The sequence below is a fragment of the Harmonia axyridis genome, chromosome 6 (genome assembly GCF_914767665.1).
Source record: "Harmonia axyridis chromosome 6, icHarAxyr1.1, whole genome shotgun sequence".
Classification (NCBI taxonomy): Eukaryota; Metazoa; Arthropoda; class Insecta; order Coleoptera; family Coccinellidae; genus Harmonia; species Harmonia axyridis.
In genome coordinates, this window is record NC_059506.1 from 4475693 (window position 1) to 4493115 (window position 17423).

General features: G+C 35.1%; 1 protein-coding gene across 5 annotated transcripts in view; it reads left to right on the plus strand.

Annotated features, from left to right (window-relative positions):
* Positions 1–17423, plus strand: part of LOC123683212 (protein tweety) — an 83910-nt gene that overhangs the window by 41587 nt on the left and 24900 nt on the right. For all 5 annotated transcript variants that reach the window (XM_045622116.1, XM_045622118.1, XM_045622119.1 and 2 more), the window contains exon 2: positions 721–941. In XM_045622116.1, coding sequence (XP_045478072.1) covers positions 807–941 — 135 coding nt within the window. In that variant the 5' untranslated portion in view covers positions 721–806. The remainder of the gene's footprint in view (positions 1–720; positions 942–17423) is intronic.

Sequence of the window (17423 nt, forward strand, 5' to 3'; positions counted from 1 at the left end):
TTCTCATAAACAGAATCGGCAGATTCGAAAATTAAAAAGGTATTTTCGAAAAAAAACTCTTTCTACAGAAATATTAGAGAAAAAGTTCATTCCTTGTCGCTACCATTTTATTTATGGCATATTGCTGAAATTGTTATCATGCAATAATGTACTGGATGTCCCATTTGAAATAAGAAATTAGTAGTATGTTTCCGGTATAATCGGAAGTTGTAGAAATTGGAAAATATTTTAGGGAGAGTTTTCCATAAACGTCTATTAGCCCATCGCGGCGAATCACCCTGTATTATATTATATTAGAATCCTCTTAATGGAAAACCTTTCATTCGAGTGAATACTTTTTTTTTTTTGTTGATACAATTATTTGGCAGAACATTTATCTTAATCATATTTATTGATATCTGACTTAGACTTTTTTTAATTAGTCACCAATATGACGATACATCACTACCCCTGATTAATATTACATCTCTTTACAAGACAAGACCAACTATTCATATAAAAAAGTAATAAAAAGTGAGAACAAAGTGTGGATAAATAGTCCACAGCAACTATATTCATTTGAAAGTTGGTAAATGAAGACATCTCGAAGAAAGAATTCGCATTTCTATATCGTTACGTGACGAGTTGCAGACTTACATTCAGTGTAATTCAAAACCCTTGAACCCGCCACATTTTTCACATATGTTCTTCGTTATTCCTAAAGGCAGTTTCTCGTTTCAGCAAAATGGACAGTATTCGACGACTTCCATGACTGCTGCAGTAATCCACACCGGAATGACATGACCTAGGAAACAGATATCGGTGGCATGGGCGTCTCTACCGGGGATGAAGCGTACAGCATCCCCTATCTTGCTCAGCTTCTTCATTCCCTGCCACATGTCAATATAAGCCTGCACCATGTAAATAGCTCATTCAACCCCTACAACCAAATATACTTAGAGGTGAGTTATTCAAGAATTTTGCTGAGTATTCAAAAATCTATTATTCAATGTTCTAATTAATGTGAGATAATTCAGTTATTCAAACTAGGGTAGGTTTGTCTTATGAAAATCGGACCAAAATTTTATACATATAATAGATTTCCCTTTTCTTTGAAGTTTGTTTATATGTTAATATCGTAAATGGGATTTATTGATAAAATCTCGAGCAGTCCAGGCGAATTATCAAAATGAAATGACAGTCGTTCTATTTCCATTTTTTTTATTATTTTGGATTTTTCCGGAGAAATGTTATGTACTTCGCGTCCTAGTCAAACCCTAGCGGGTATGGTTCCACCTTCGAAATTTGGCTCGAGAACGACTTGCCAAAATTCAAATGACAACGCTATACAGCAGCTCTTCAGATTTATCATTTTGAATAACTCAAAGTTATTATTACTACACATTACTGTGAATTGAAACAATTCTTAATTCTTAATAGAACAGTAGTCATTTAATTTCGATTGAAATAAATTTTTATCAAGCAAAATGATTTGTCAAAACAAATGATCGAAAATGCCAAAAAGTAACAAACAAAAAAAAAGAAAAGATATTTTTACTGCAAAATATTAAATGAGAATATTTCACCAGATCAAATAAAAACACCTTGTTTATTCGACAACAACAAAAACTAACCTTCATTTTACTAAAATATCATTGAGAGGAAACTAAGATGAGGTGGTATATAGTGAAGGTAAATAATTAATACTATAAAAATTACTTAAGAAGCCATTACAACTTTCGGGAGTACAATCACATTAGTGTAGTTAAAAGCCAATAAAAAATAGTAAATAGAGACACCTCAAATGCAAAACAATAAAATACATAATCAAAATGGAATGAGTCAAATTATTGAAACTTTATAGTAGTTTAATAATGAAACAAAATAATTACCACTGATGAATTACTTTGGTTTATTATTTTATCGTTGATGAATTTCCGAATAAGTACCAAATCCATTGAAAAATAGGCGTCAAAATATAAAATTTTGAAGAATATTCGGTGTAATAACTTGACAAATAAGCAAGAAAGAATGTATACTTTTCGCAAATCAGTTCTCGAAGAACGGAAGTAATTTAAATGAAATTGCTTATCTCTTATATTATCAAAAACGGGTTCAAATGGTTTTGGTATATTTTTTACACCAATTGTATTATGAAGAATCAATTCCTCAATATCCTCATCACTTGGCCCAGCTAAAATTACTAACTCTTGCTTTCATTGTCGATTTTGTAGTTTTGTCCAATAGAAATCACAAATTTAGCGATCTGTCACTTTACTGTCTTTCATTTTCTTTGACAGCACCTTACATTAGTTCACTTTTAAAATCGTGTTAGAGAATCCTTTCTTACAGAATGCTTTAATTTTAAGTCATCGCTTATTTGTATGTTGCAATAACTGTCTTCTCTTCTAATACTGGTTTGAATGTTGAAAAAGAGACAAATGAGTGTTATCGTCACTTTTTCTTCAATTTTTAGGAGAATGTTACTTTCTTTTCTCTAATTCTGTGGTTATTCCGTTCATTCTTCCACATCTTGTAGAACAAAATCGTGCGAGAATATATCAGAAACGCACAGTTTTCATGGTTATATTTTATTATCATATTGGTACTTAAAGAAATCAGTTCTGCCAAACGACATTTTCCAATGCAAAAATCACTTAATGATATTTATGGGAATATTTAATCAATTTCAATAAGAATGCAATGAATTGGAGAAAATAATGTATAATACTCGTACAGAAGGCTCATTTTACCATTCGTTCATTCAAAAACTCGCCACTTCGTGGCTCGTTTTTGAATTTTGATCTCGTGGAAGAATATCAATGCCTTCTGTACTTGTATTATAATAGTTATTTATAATACAAGTGCAGAAGGCATTGATATTCTTCCACGAGTTCAAAATTCAAAAACGAGCCACGAAGTGGCGAGTTTTGGAATGAACGAGTGGTAGAATGAGCCTTCTGTACGAGTATTATACATTATTTTCTCTAATTCATTGCATTTTCATTGAAATTAATGAAATATTTCCATAAATATAATTTAGTGATTTTTGCATTGAAAAATGTTGGTTGGCAGAACTGATTTCTTTAAGGCAAATTGATGAATTGACAGATAAAGCCGTGGCGGAAAGTTCAGAGAACCAACATAGAATAATAAAATATAACCATGAAAACTGTGCGTTTCTGATATATTCTCGCACGATTTTGTTCTACAAGATGTGGAAGAATGAACGGAATAACCACAGAATTAGAGAAAGAACTATTCTGTTATTTATTTTTCCTATTGTTATTCCTTCCTATCAACATCACTAAACAACTACATAATATAAAAAAAAATATGCAAATTGTCGAAATTTTTGTTCAGGAGTGTAGAAAGAAAGATCAAACCATTGCTAGAAAACAAAAAATTCGCATTTTTTTATGAAATTTTTGAGATAATAAGAATGAATGAACATTTGCGTACATGGTGTACCAATTTTGATGCTGACTGAGAGCATCTCGAGAACTATAAGACTTAGAGAAAAAATTTTCAAGGACCCCCGATTTCCTTTTTTGAAATAATAATATATATACGATTTAGTGAAATTCCACTAATGAACTAAATTTTTGGCTGAAATTTTGAATGACCTGCGGGACATTAAAATCAACCCATAGAAAAGTTTCGGCTCTTTTCGAATATTTTCATCAAATTTCAATATTCCACTATACATACATTTATCTAAGTAATCCGGACCTGATTTTTTTCAATTAGTTTAAAGATTAATCGATAGACCAAATGAAGTGAATTGTTCGTTCCGGTAACGTGTGCTTTTTGACAAATCTGAGGCTAAAAAACTGTTGAAAAATATAGGGTGTCCCATTTAAGAAACACCAACTCTCCTCTTTATATCTAAAACGGTAATTAATTTCTTTGATCTGCTATGAATATGAGTAAAAAGTAAAAAAAAAATCCTTTTACAATTTTTCGAATATCTAGAAGATAAACCAAGATATAGCGAAATATTTGAAATTGTTATTCTTCAGAAACTCTAGAACGAATTAAGATATGATCTGTTTTCTGACATCTTCGACAAAAAAAGAGGATTTTTTAAGACTTCCTCTTACACAACCAGTTGCAGGAACATTCATTGAAATTTAATGCCTCATTATAATTTTAATCTTCCATTAAAAGGTGCAGCTAGCCAATAGGCACCTACTACTGGAGGATTGAAATTTCTATGACGGCATTAAATTTTAATTAACGTTTCTGCAACTGGGCGTTAGTCTTATAGTTCACGAAATGCTTTCAGTGGGCTTCGAATTTGGCACACCCTGTACTCGAAACTCACTCTATAACTGAATTGTGTATAATTTGCTGTACTTTCCGAAACCTCAACTGGGAAATCTCATCTTGTTCGCGATTTCATTAACATCAACTTCACCCCAGCTACTTTACAAGTTTCCGAAGATGAGATTTTGCGTCATTTAGACGTTGACTGAATATTGCCCTCTTCGACCCAACTGTCCATTGTTCCCTCCTGGGGTTATATAGGCTAACAAGCTCCCAGTCTGCACAACCACTACCGGATCGACAGCTTATTAACTACTAATTCCTTTCTCGACACCAGTTCCTGCTACGGGATCCGATTACTTCAATTCTCTCCCCGGGTCTAAAGGCAGTCGCACAAGTCATGTTTTGTCCGTCAAACGAACAATGCCCATTGTTTCGCTTATTTATTCCTATCGTCGTCTCTACTTGAACGTCCGACACGAAAACCATCCATCCCGAACTCTGAGACGGTGTCAAAATTGCTTCATCAATCACTCTCTCGTAGAACATTAATTACACTACGCCACTGATATTGCTACCGCCGCACATAGGTCAATTTCAACGATCTACGCGGCCAAAAATATTTTCTCACTTTTATCATTTATATTCGGTATTTATCGTTTCTATGCAGTATTATATGTCTGATTGAAGATTTTTTAATCGTTTCTCTTGTAAAATGTAAATAAAAAAACATTGGAATAGAAAAAAAAGTCGTCTTGGGTTTCCGTAAATGAAAAGCCGTGATATTCAAAACAAATGTTGGATTTATTTCATTTTCACGTTGAGTGAAACAATTTCTCCGCAAAATAACATAAAAAATACATATAATTGTCTTTATGCAGTAATTATATTTTTATTCAATTAAAGAGTCATCTTCCTCGCAATCTGAATCGGGTTCGAGTTGAAATCTGCCGTCAATAGCATTTCTATTGTTTCAGGACAAAAACTTTTTGATATTGATGCTTTTTTGGGTCTCAGACTGCTGATCAATGGATCCGAAGTCAATAATAATCTGTGATATACATCAAGGTTGCATTGTTCTCTAGAAAACTTTCTAGCGAAATTCTCACGATATACGCGGAAATGTTCATTATGCGCTTCTGCAGCCTCCTCCGACAATTGACCTATTGGTAGCAAAGCTTTTTCAATGATAATTTAATCATTTAATTTAATAATGTAATAAAATCGTTGTTTAATTGTTTTTAAATTATCACCACTGGTGTCATAGTTGGATAGTAAGTGATTTTCCAGATAATCGAGTTTTGCTTCAAAATTTGGTAAATTTTGGTCTTTCATTACATGAAAGTAACTCCTGGTAACAGTTTTCACACCTGATTTTCCGGCAGTTTCTGAAATAACGAAAAACAATGATTAGCGAAATAATAAAAAAATTGAAATTTTTGTTGAAAAAGACTATGTCGTTAAAAATCGCCCTATTTTTATCATCTGAAAATTTCTGCAGGAAATTTTTGTAACATTTACTAAGGAAAGGATGGTACTTCATGATAAAAAAAGAATAATCACGGGGTTCAACGGAGGACTACAACAAATTAGCATTTGAAGCTTAAAGTTACTTCAAAATTTGTTTAAGAAAACACTCTTTGTTATATACTACGTAAATATACTAATTTTGCATTGAGACTAAGTAAATTATATTAGAAATGAAGAATATTACCAGGGTTATCGAAATCCATCACTTTCACTCCAAAAACTGACAGCGGTAAAGAAATATTTATGTTCAAATTTGTTGTTGTTTCAAACTCTGTGATCTCGAAGAAGAGCGCACTGGTTGATTGGTAAAGGTCCAACTATCTGTGCACGCTCAGGATGTACCTAGGGAGGTTATAATGAGTGATTTAGGATTACCTGGAATGTTTTCTAATCGACGATAATTTGTTTTATATGATTATCGTTAGTTTTTAAAATCCAATTTTGGCCGCGTGGATGGTTAAAATTGTCTCTACTTGAACGTCTGACACGAAAACCATCCATCCCGAACTCTGAGACGGTGTCAAAATCGCTTCATCAATCACTCTCTCGTAGTACATTAATTACACTACGCCACTGATATTGCTCCCTCGCCGGTGGCAGTGCGAAGAGAACACAAGAATGCATTATGTGCATCTCTGGGGCGTGTTTCAAGGCTTTCTATATGTATGTTCTGCTTTTGTCATCGTTGCTATTACTGTTGGGACAGATGTCGCATCTTGGTACTAGATGGCAAAGGCACGAGTTCAAAGGTTTACGGAGTGTGTCAAGGTTTATTTTGATTTTTTTATGGTTGGCGGCGGGATGTGAATCGTTTGTTGAAGAGACAATGTTCAGTCGAATCGCAGAAATGGAAACGTTGTCTTTATGTCATATCCATAGAGTTATGAACATAGAGGGAGTATAAGCAATTTTTATATGTCCCCAACATGGTTAGATTACGTTGTCGGATTGTGATATATTTTGGAATCCTATATTTTTCCCAATTGTCGAATTTATAGTATGCAGAATATTTATTATTTTCTGTATCTACCTGCTGAAATGCAACTATTGCTCTTCTAGTGTCATCCGTTGTTTCACGTCGTTTGGCACGCTTAAAGTTTGTTTTCTGAATATATTTAGGTATTCATCTCCTAATATTTTAAGTTGATATGAAACTTTCATTCACTGTGGGCCATAAGAAGTGCGTTCTTTGTGGAGAAACTCGTGATTTGAGTGAAATATCGTATCACTGATATTGTTAAAAATCACTTCAAACCACTTTCAGGTATCCAAGTTCTTAAAAACTTCACTTTTACCTTGAAAATTTGCGCGAAAATTTGAAGTACACGTCTCAGTTTAGTTTTTAGTGGTGTTTCCAAATATTAAAACAGATTTTCAAAATTCCGATGTTCAGGGTGTTGTTACGAGGATTCAAACGATTCATAATTTTTTGTTAACCCGGACCTGGATTTTCAAGGCGGCTATTCCATGATACGTTTGGGCTCTCAATTAGGAACATATTTGCCAAATATGAAGAAAATATACCGGGTGGTTCGTTTGATATGGCCTCAGAAAGAAACGGACAAAATTCATAAAACACCCTGTATCTCGGCTGAGAAGACAGTAAGACCCAATAAATGGGGTATCTCCTGAACCGCCTTGGTGCCACCTTTGCACCTGTGAAGTATTTCCGTTTCCCAATGAAACACCCTGTATAATGATGATATAAAAAAAATCTGGGCACAAACTGGGGACAGCAAGCTCAAAACCGGAAAATTTGGAGGAAGTTGGAGGAGAAGAGAGAGACAGAGAGGAATTCCAGTTGATGGTCGCCAACCTCCGTTGAGGAGACGGCACTTAAAGAAGAAGAAGGAGGAGAAATATATAGAGAGATGGACAAAACTAGGGGAGGCTTAATCCGACAATGGGTTGTTAGCTGAGAATGAGGATGATGATAGCCAGTACATTAGTCGGAATTTGATTTATTCAAGTGAATATGTTGTTTCCAGGATTCTAAATGGTGGACATATGTTTCTGTTTGTTGGTGACTGTTACTTGGCCTGAAATATAAAATCCAAAGGAGATAATCACAAAAACTTGATGGCCAAGTCACATCGCCTAAACTAGAAATTACGTGACCTGGGAATGTTTCTTGCATTAAAGCCAAAATGGGTCGTATTGTGTGGCTTGTTGAACCATCTTGCTGGATCCACATCTCTTCCAATTTCATATCATTAATTTCAGATCACAAAAAATCGGTAATCATTCGGATATAGCGATGAGAATTGATGGTTTGAGTCACACCATCTTTATTTTTGAAGAAGTACAAGCCAATCATTCCACCAGGCCAAATTGAACACCATACAGTGCCTTTTTGTGGAAGTAATAGTTTCTCAGCAGTTACATGAGGGTTTTCACTGTCACATTTGAAACAATTTTACCGAGTGAAAAAATATGCTTCGTCTCTGAAGAAAATTCTATGCTAAATATAATCCAAACGTTGTTTTTCAAACACCCAATCGGCATATGTTCTACACATGCTATGGTCAGTTCTTGTGGTAACTGAACCTTATAAGGATGAAGATGTAAATCCAGATAGAAAATACCCCGTGCCGTAAAAGAGGCCCAAATGTTGTGCGCGTCGAGAAATGGATACATTTGAATCTTTTGAAGATGTATGGGCCTGACATCACTAACAGATCCAGTGTCCCTTCTAATTTTTTCAATGTCAATTGTACGCTCAGTGGGACGATTATATTGACCATAATCTGTCCGTAATGTACGAAACGTACTTTCTGCAGAATCATTATTTTTTAGAAGGTTTTCACAAATTTCACACGTTCGGTGGTAGATAAACGATCCATAATGTTAAAGGGGTAACTTAACATATGACAGTTCTGTTTGACACATGTCATCGAAACAGCGCTGTGAACTCCGGACCAGGACATGGATAACCCGGAACCACAACAAATTAGTCTCTGATCCTGGTACCATATGCACGTTCGTTAACATTTTGCAATTATAATAATATTTTCCTTCCAAATAAAGATTGACCGATATATTCGTTTCACGGAAAAACTCGAAATTACCTATAGGTGCACTATGAGCTTCTTTTCAGGATACTCTTCAGCGCACATTCACAGACGGCTCTGGTTTCTTCCTTCAAATCAAAGGGTTCGTTATCCAGAGTACACGTAGCCTCAATTCAGACCCGTATACACCGATGCCAGTGTCCCCCTCTTATTTTGATTCATCTGTATACCACATGGATGACTTGTCCAATTAATTGACTTCGACGAACACTAATGACGTCGGAAATATTCACGTCGTTATATTTGAAAGTTTGGCCATAAGCCTTCAGTCCTTTTCATTCAGGGCTTGCTACTCCCAGATATGCCATCCAGCGAAGGCTGGATAAAGATCTTGAATAATTTTATCCGTTTCATCACTCGGGTGCTGGAAAAATAACTACCAGATGGCTATCCTATAATTTGATAAAAGGAAAGTTTGGCAACATCGCATAAATGCTTGCTACTGGCCAAAGAAATATAAAGTGGGACTTTTTAAGAAGGATTACCACCTCGAGGCTTTTCGCATATCAGTCAAAGTTTGTTACCCATTCATTTCCTGTCTGACGGTTCTGCGATGATCAAACTTTGTGCTATGTACGAAGTTGTACAGGGTGGGCCAAATTGGACACTTTTGAATGGGAAGTCCTATTTCTATACTAGATAGACGAAAACTGATGTCGATTTCTGGGGGCCAATTTTCATTGGCGAAAACCGCAACTACATTGCTTTCACCGTTACATTCATTTTCGAAATATTGATGTAACGTTTTTTTTGTTCGAAATTTTTAATTTATGTAAAAACATTGTGGTAACTTTTTACGTTGAATTCAAGGAGGTTGATTGAGTTTTCCGCAAACTGATATTTCATGAAATCGCTATGATTTTTTTTTTCAAATGGAATAAGATTATCATTCCAAAAATATGGCATACTTGATATTTTTCTAAAGTCATATTCGATGTCCCAACAAATGGCCGGCTAGGTCGCCTGACCTAACGTCTATGGACTTTTACCTTTAGGGAAAAAGATTTTATATAAAAATAGACTTTAGGTCAGGCGACCTAGCCGGCTTAAAAATTTAAGGACATGGTTCTCGAAAACTACGCCCGAGTTATTCAGAGCGGCCGTGAATAAAGTTATCATATCCAGGATGATCGCCAATATTCGGAACGAATAGGCACCCGAAGAAGAAGAAGAAGACCTAGCCGGCCACCAGTTGGGACTTCAAACATGACTTCAGAAAAATATCAAGTATCAACAAAATAGGTAATCACAGCAAATAAGAACAAAAAACCTTTATTAAATTTGCCAACGTTTCGAATCTTTATTGATTTTTCATCAGGGCTCTTTATTAGGTTTTATAGATCTCTCCACCAAATTTCATCTCAGACTTCTTTAGACCATAAAACAGTCTTTGAAATTATTAAAAGGCATTTTTCGGGCACTGGATAATTTGTAAAGGTAATGTAACGGGTGTTTTTTTTTCGAGGTATATAACTTTAAGTTGGCATTACTGTTCAAGATTGGGACCGATTCAACAGCTGTCAAGTGATTTATTCTCAGTTTGGTTTGGTAATTCATCATGAATAAACTGACGCCTGAACAACGCTTGCAAATAGTGCAATTTTATTTCGAAAATAATGGTTCTGTGCGGAATACGTATCGCGCACTACGTCCATTAGCGATGAAGCGCACTTCTGGTTGAATGGCTACGTCAAAAAACAAAACTGCCGCATTTGGAGTGAAGCTAATCCTCAAGTGTATGTCGAAACACCGTTACATCCAGAAAAACTGACTGTTTGGTGCGCTTTATGGGCTGGTGGAATCATTGGTCCGTACTTCTTCAAAAACGATGATGGCCAGAACGTTACAGTCAATGGTGATCGGTATAGAGCCATGATTACTAACTTTTTCATTCTTGAATTGAACAACCATGATGTCCAGGAGCTGTGGTTCCAACAAGACGGCGCAACATGTCACACAGCTCGTGCCACAATCCATTTATTGAAATACACGTTTGGTGACCGCCTAATTTCACGTTTTGGACCTGTGAATTGGCCTCCAAGATCTTGTGATTTAACACCGCTAGACTACTTTCTGTGGGGCTATGTGAAGTCATTAGTCTATGCGGATAAGCCACAAACCCTTGACCATTTGGAAGACAACATTCGCCGTGTTATTGCCGATATACGGCCACAAATGTTGGAAAAAGTCATCGAAAATTGGACGTCCAGATTGGACTACATCCGAGCCAGCCGTGGCGGTCATATGCCAGAAATCATATTTAAAATGTAATGCCACAAGATTATGTACTACTTCAAAAAATTAGTTAAGAATCTGTTACTGAATAAATGTTACTACTCAGTAAGAGAATATTTAGAGTATAATGACTTAAAACTATACGAGTAACAGTCAATTGCAAATATTGTTTAGTTTAATCTTTTTGAATTTTCTTTCTTTTGCTTTATTATGACCGGTCCTATACTTGTTTGTCTTAAAGGATCAATAAATGTTATTATTATTATTATTATTATAATCCATCGTTGTTTTATTGCAATTTAAAGTTGTATAGCTCTAAAAAAAAACACCCTTCAGAAGTACATAGTTCTATTTTAAATGGCAAATAATATTTTGAGGAATTAGTTCAATCTTGTGTAAATTCAACGTGAGGTGCATCAGAAATGGATGATTTAACTCTAGTTAAATAATAATCTTGGATTCTTCGGTGCACACGGCCGTTAATATCCCACCCAATGGAGGAAGATTCCCGCTCAGGGAGTAGGTACTCCTAACCCGGAAAGAGCATTCCAATCATTCCATCCAGATAGCAAAATCTACGCTTCGTCACCGAATAAGAAATCTCAGAGCGCGCGGGTTACAGCTGGGCCGGATACGAATAATAACCAAGCGTATTCTTCCTGTCGGTACGAATGTTGAACGCGACGACACGTCCGATTGTACGAATACAAATCTGTTGTACGCGCGACGAAGGCGATCTGAATGAAAGACATACGCAGCCTGCATTCGTATCGACTTCGTTTCTCCTTTTTTTTCATCTTTTTCTTCGGCCGATGCGTATATGCGGAGGGACCGGCATCAAAAACCCGGAAATGCCGATGGGTTCCTTTCTCGGTCACGTTTCAGTAGGAGATTGTTTGATATTATGGTCGCGCATAAACAAAGACGGATTAGGAGGACTTTTCAGCGCGTTGAAAGAGAGGTTTTTGTAGTTGGCCGAGATTTGGGGGGATCTCGGGGAGTTCCGTTTATTTGTCGATCTTATTTCTTGTCGGATTTGTTATTTCTGATGATTGTGGACCATTAGAATGGGATAGATGACAGTAATAAAAAATGTCAAAACTAATGGTCTTGGAGAATAATATACAGGGTGTTGCTGAATACGTGCGACAAACTTCAGGAGGTGATTTTGCATGAGAATGAATGCTATATACAGGGTGTTAGTGACATTTTGCTATATAACTTTTGTCAGCAAATGCTTCGTTTTCCGAGATACGGGGTGTTAAAATTTTACTGAAAAACCGACTACTTATTTATTACTCTGAAACCGGTCGCGATATGCGAATGAAATTTGGTGGGTTTCAAGAGGTTGTTATTACGCGTTTTCTGACTAGGGATTCACGGCTTGGCTTGATATTCAAGCTACTTGATTCGAGCTCAAGTAGCTTGAGCTCGACTAGAAATCAACTCAATTTCAAGTCAAGTAGTAGTTTTTCAATATCAAGTCAAGTATTTCTTAATTAAGTACTTGACTTATCATTAAAAAACTACTATTCAAGCTCAAGCTACTTGAGCTCGAGTCAAGCAGCTTGAATATCAAGCCAAGCCGTGAATCCCCTTTTCTGACATGCAATTAAACATTTTATGTTCGTCATTGGCGTGCATACGGGTAATGATCTCAATTTTTTAAGAAAAAAATGGTACGCCACTGAGATGTTTCAAACTAACAATCATTTTTGAATTCTTCATTCAATTCGTGACAAAAATCTATCCTGTCTCGTTTTTATGCAAAAAAGATGAAATATCTTAACGCGTATTTTGCAGTTCTTTGATACATTATCCAGAAGGGGCGTGGTCGCAAATTGGAATTAAATTATTTTCAGTTTGAAATATCGTACCATTTTTTTTCAATAAAATTGAAAATAGGTTCTAATAAATGTTCACTTTGAAATAAAAAAACTTTAACAACCTGTATCTAAGAATACGAAACATTTTGGAACATAAGTTATATAGCAAAACTGTTATTATTTCTCATACAGAACCACTTTCTGAAATTTATTGCACTTAGTCACTAACACCCTGTATGACTTATATTCCAAAATGCTTCATATTCCGACATACAGGGTGTCAATAGTTCTTCTTAAAACTATCTATTTATTAATTGCGCTCAATTTGTGAAAGATGAAAATTGTACACCTCTGTGATATTTCAAACTGAAAATCATTTTTTAATTGCATTTTCAATTTGTAACTGAAAATCTATCATGCAAAAAAAGAATCTTAACTTTAATACATTATCAAGAACTACCTCATAATATGGGGTTTTTCATCAAGAGATTTCAATTTAATATAAAAAAAAGAATATATTTCAAGAGAAATCAATGACTGTTTTTCACATTGTAAGAAGTTATCCCAAATACTATGGAAAACGATATCAGCCAAATAGCCGCCTCGGCTATAGTTACAGCACCATATATTTTTCATGATCAATTCGCACATTAACTTCACGAATCCCATCTTTAATGAATCGATTGTGGACCATAGCCTTATCTTTCACATGACCAAAAGAAAAAAGTGGAAAGGTGTTAAATCAAAAGATCTCGATGGCCAATAGTGATCACTTCTTCAAGAAATAATATGATCAGGAAACTTTTCTTGACAATTGCCTTTGCCTTTTCATTGCTTTGTTGGGTCGTCTATCGTTCCATATTTAATAATGGCGTAATTTTTACTTGTCAAATGCCAAAAGATGACAACAGTAAAAGTGACAGCTTCTCAGATAGCGTGATTTTCAAAATGAAAAAGTTATCCAATAAGAGGTATTGGAAAACCTTTTAGCTCATTCACAGTTTGAAATATTTCTAATTCTTTTTATTTTGCGTACAAATAAAGTTTTTTCACCTTTTCTCAATCCTCTTATTGGAAAATGGTTTATCTATGCCTTGAATTTTGGACTTCAAATTGCAGGTATTAGCGTCGATATTCTAATTTTACAAATGCCTGAACTCAAAACTAAATTTTAGAAGACTTAACAGTCAATGGCGATAAGTTATAATGCATGTAAAAACCAGTCGAATCAACAACGTCAAGAAACAATTTTTATTTTATTATAAATTTGTGAAACTCAATTCCATAACTATTTTATTTCAAGTTGATTAGTTATCCTATCCTTCGTTGATTTCCATCAACTAAGGATAGAATCAATCAAATACACTATTACTCGATTACAACTATCGAACGGTTGAAGCAGTTTCGGAACCTTAATTGAGTCACATCATTTTTAAAACCTATCTCTGGAAATTCCAGACGTCTATGACTAAATTGCAGAACCTTGCGTGATTGAGAAACTCCAATATAAACATCATTTTTAAGACCTATCTCTGAAGATTCCAGACGTCTATGACTAAATTGCAGAAACTTGCGTGATTGAGAAACTCTAATATAAACGTAAACCCAATTTATGGATAACGACATTCCATGAGGAACAGGAAATTAATCTGAATATCGGGAAATAGCAATAAGAAATTAATTGAGCAATCAATTTCAAACTAAGCTTTGCAAAGATGATGGAAGAATCTGTATACGAAAAATTGGAACATCAAGAGAATTAGATATAGATATCTTTTTGATTTATTGATAAACCTTTAATATTCTTCGAGAACAATTTTTTTATTCATCCAGAAAATTTCTCAATTTACGTTCTAGAAAATAAACTGCTAAAAACAGGGTTTGAACGTCAGTATATCTAGAGAGGTGAACGTTTTAGTTCCTTGCGCAATTCCTCGAAGAGAACAGTGTACTATCGTTTTGCTACTATCTCTGTAATTTTCGACCAGAAACGGCCTTGAGTGATTGCTTCTAAAGCCTATACGTAAAGGGTGTTTTTTTTAGAGCTATAGGACTTTAAATTGCAATTAAACAACGATGGATTATTCGATTGACATGAATTTTATTTATCCGCAAGATAATCTTGTGGCATTACATTTTAAATATGATTTCTGGCATATGACCGCCACGGCTGGCTCGGATGTAGTCCAATCTGGACGTCCAATTTTCGATGACTTTTTCCAACATTTGTGGCCGTATATCGGCAATAACACGGCGAATGTTGTCTTCCAAATGGTCAAGGGTTTGTGGCTTATCCGCATAGACCAATGACTTTACATAGCCCCACAGAAAGTAGTCTAGCGTTGTTAAATCATAAGATCTTGGAGGCCAATTCACAGGTCCAAAACGTGAAATTAGGCGGTCACCAAACGTGTATTTCAATAAATGGATTGTGGCACGAGCTGTGTGACATGTTGCGCCGTCTTGTTGGAACCACAGCTCCTGGACATCATGGTTGTTCAATTCAGGAATGAAAAAGTTAGTAATCATGGCTCTATACCGATCACCATTGACTGTAACGTTCTGGCCAAACAGTCAGTTTTTCTGGATGTAACGGTGTTTCAACTTACACTTGAGGATTAGCTTCACTCCAAATGCGGAAGTTTTGTTTGTTGACGTAGTCATTCAACCAGAAGTGCGCTTCATCGCTAATGGACGTAGTGCGCGATACGTATTCCGCACAGAACCATTATTTTCGAAATAAAATTGCACTATTTGCAAGCGTTGTTCATGCGTGAGTCTATTCATGATGAATTGCCAATGCCAAACCAAACTGAGAATAAATCATTTGGCAGCTGTTAAATCGGTCGCCATCTTGAACAGTAATGCCAACTTAAAGTTATATACCTCGAAAAAAAAACACCCTATATAAAATGAAACCTCTTATTGAAAAACCCTCACATACTGGTGACTCCTGAATTTAAACCCGATATTTCCTTAAAATTATGTTGCTTACCATCTGGGATAAGATAAAATTACTTATTACAGTGATGAGTAATATCAGCGACATGAAACATTACCTCCAAAGACATCGAATAGGAAATTGATACAGGAGTGTCAATAATAAACAGAGTGAGTATCGATTCGTTGAGGAAGGTAATGAGTAACATCTCAATGTACGATATAGAATATACTTATTTATGATGAAATGATATCCAACAATATTAAATTGTTCCAAGATAACATTTTCTGTTCCAAAACAAAAACGTCATAACGGAATAGTTTTTCAAAAAATGTGGGTCATGCCCATTGGTTGAATCGGTTGCTAAATTCAGTCCAAAAACCAGATCTGAATAGTGTTCTAGATGGTGCAAGAACAAGAGCTCGACAAAGAGAGTTGTAGATGATGTAAACGAACTTTGTTGACCTGTATCCCTATCATTGTTGTTCTATAGGAAGCAGGCGATGAGTTCAGTTCTATACCATCCAAGAAAAATGTCAAGGTGTTTTTATATGATATAATAGCACGCGCAATGTTTATTTATTGCGGTATTATACGCATGACTCATTAATGGGTATGTGTGAGTATACATAGAGCTATTCAAACAGATAATAGAGGTTTAATGAGTTATTTGATGTGATACGGTACACTTAACGATTGAAGTTGGCTGGGAAATTTTCACCTTGATTAATAATGTCGTACCAGATTTAGAATTACTTTTTGCAATTCAAATATTAAACCCTTGGAATAGGTTGAAGAATTGTTATTTATGAAACAAGTGCGCGTCCTACGGGATGAAAGTTCAAAAACGGTCCACGAAATGGCGAGATTTTGAATGATGAGTTTTAGAATTAGCCTTCTGTAGGACTTTTATACATATTTTCCTCAAATCACTGAATTTTTATTGGAATTAATACAATATTTCCATAAATATCGTTTAGTAATTTTTACATCGGAAAATACCGGTTGGCAGAACTGTTTTCTGCATCACAAATTTGACAGATAATAGATATATCCGGTGACGGGAGAGTTCAAAATACCAACATACAAATAATGAAATATAACCATGAAATCAGTGTGAAACTGAGGTATTCCCCTACAATTTTTTCTGAAAGATATATATGGAAGAATGAACGGATTTGCCAGAGAGTTAGAGACAAAAAATTCTTCATTCACCAAATTCAAAATTGTGTTTGCACGATAACACTAATAACATTTTTTTTAACGCAAAATCCTGAACCCAATATATCTGGAAGTATGAATATTACTCGGAATTTTAGTGATTGTGTAGAACTTCCTATCACTCAAATGCCTCGTTGGACCCGTGATTATTTTGATTTAAAGCTATATACAAAGTATTTTCTTGATACATATTCTGCAAGTTGCTGTGTTACTATACTTCTTCATTTCTCCTGAAAATTCACTATATTCTCAGAAAGTTCTAATTTACGCATACATATATTCGACAGTCCTGAAATTCCCACAAAACAATTAAATCTGAATACTCACACCAAATGTCAGCAAAATTAGACT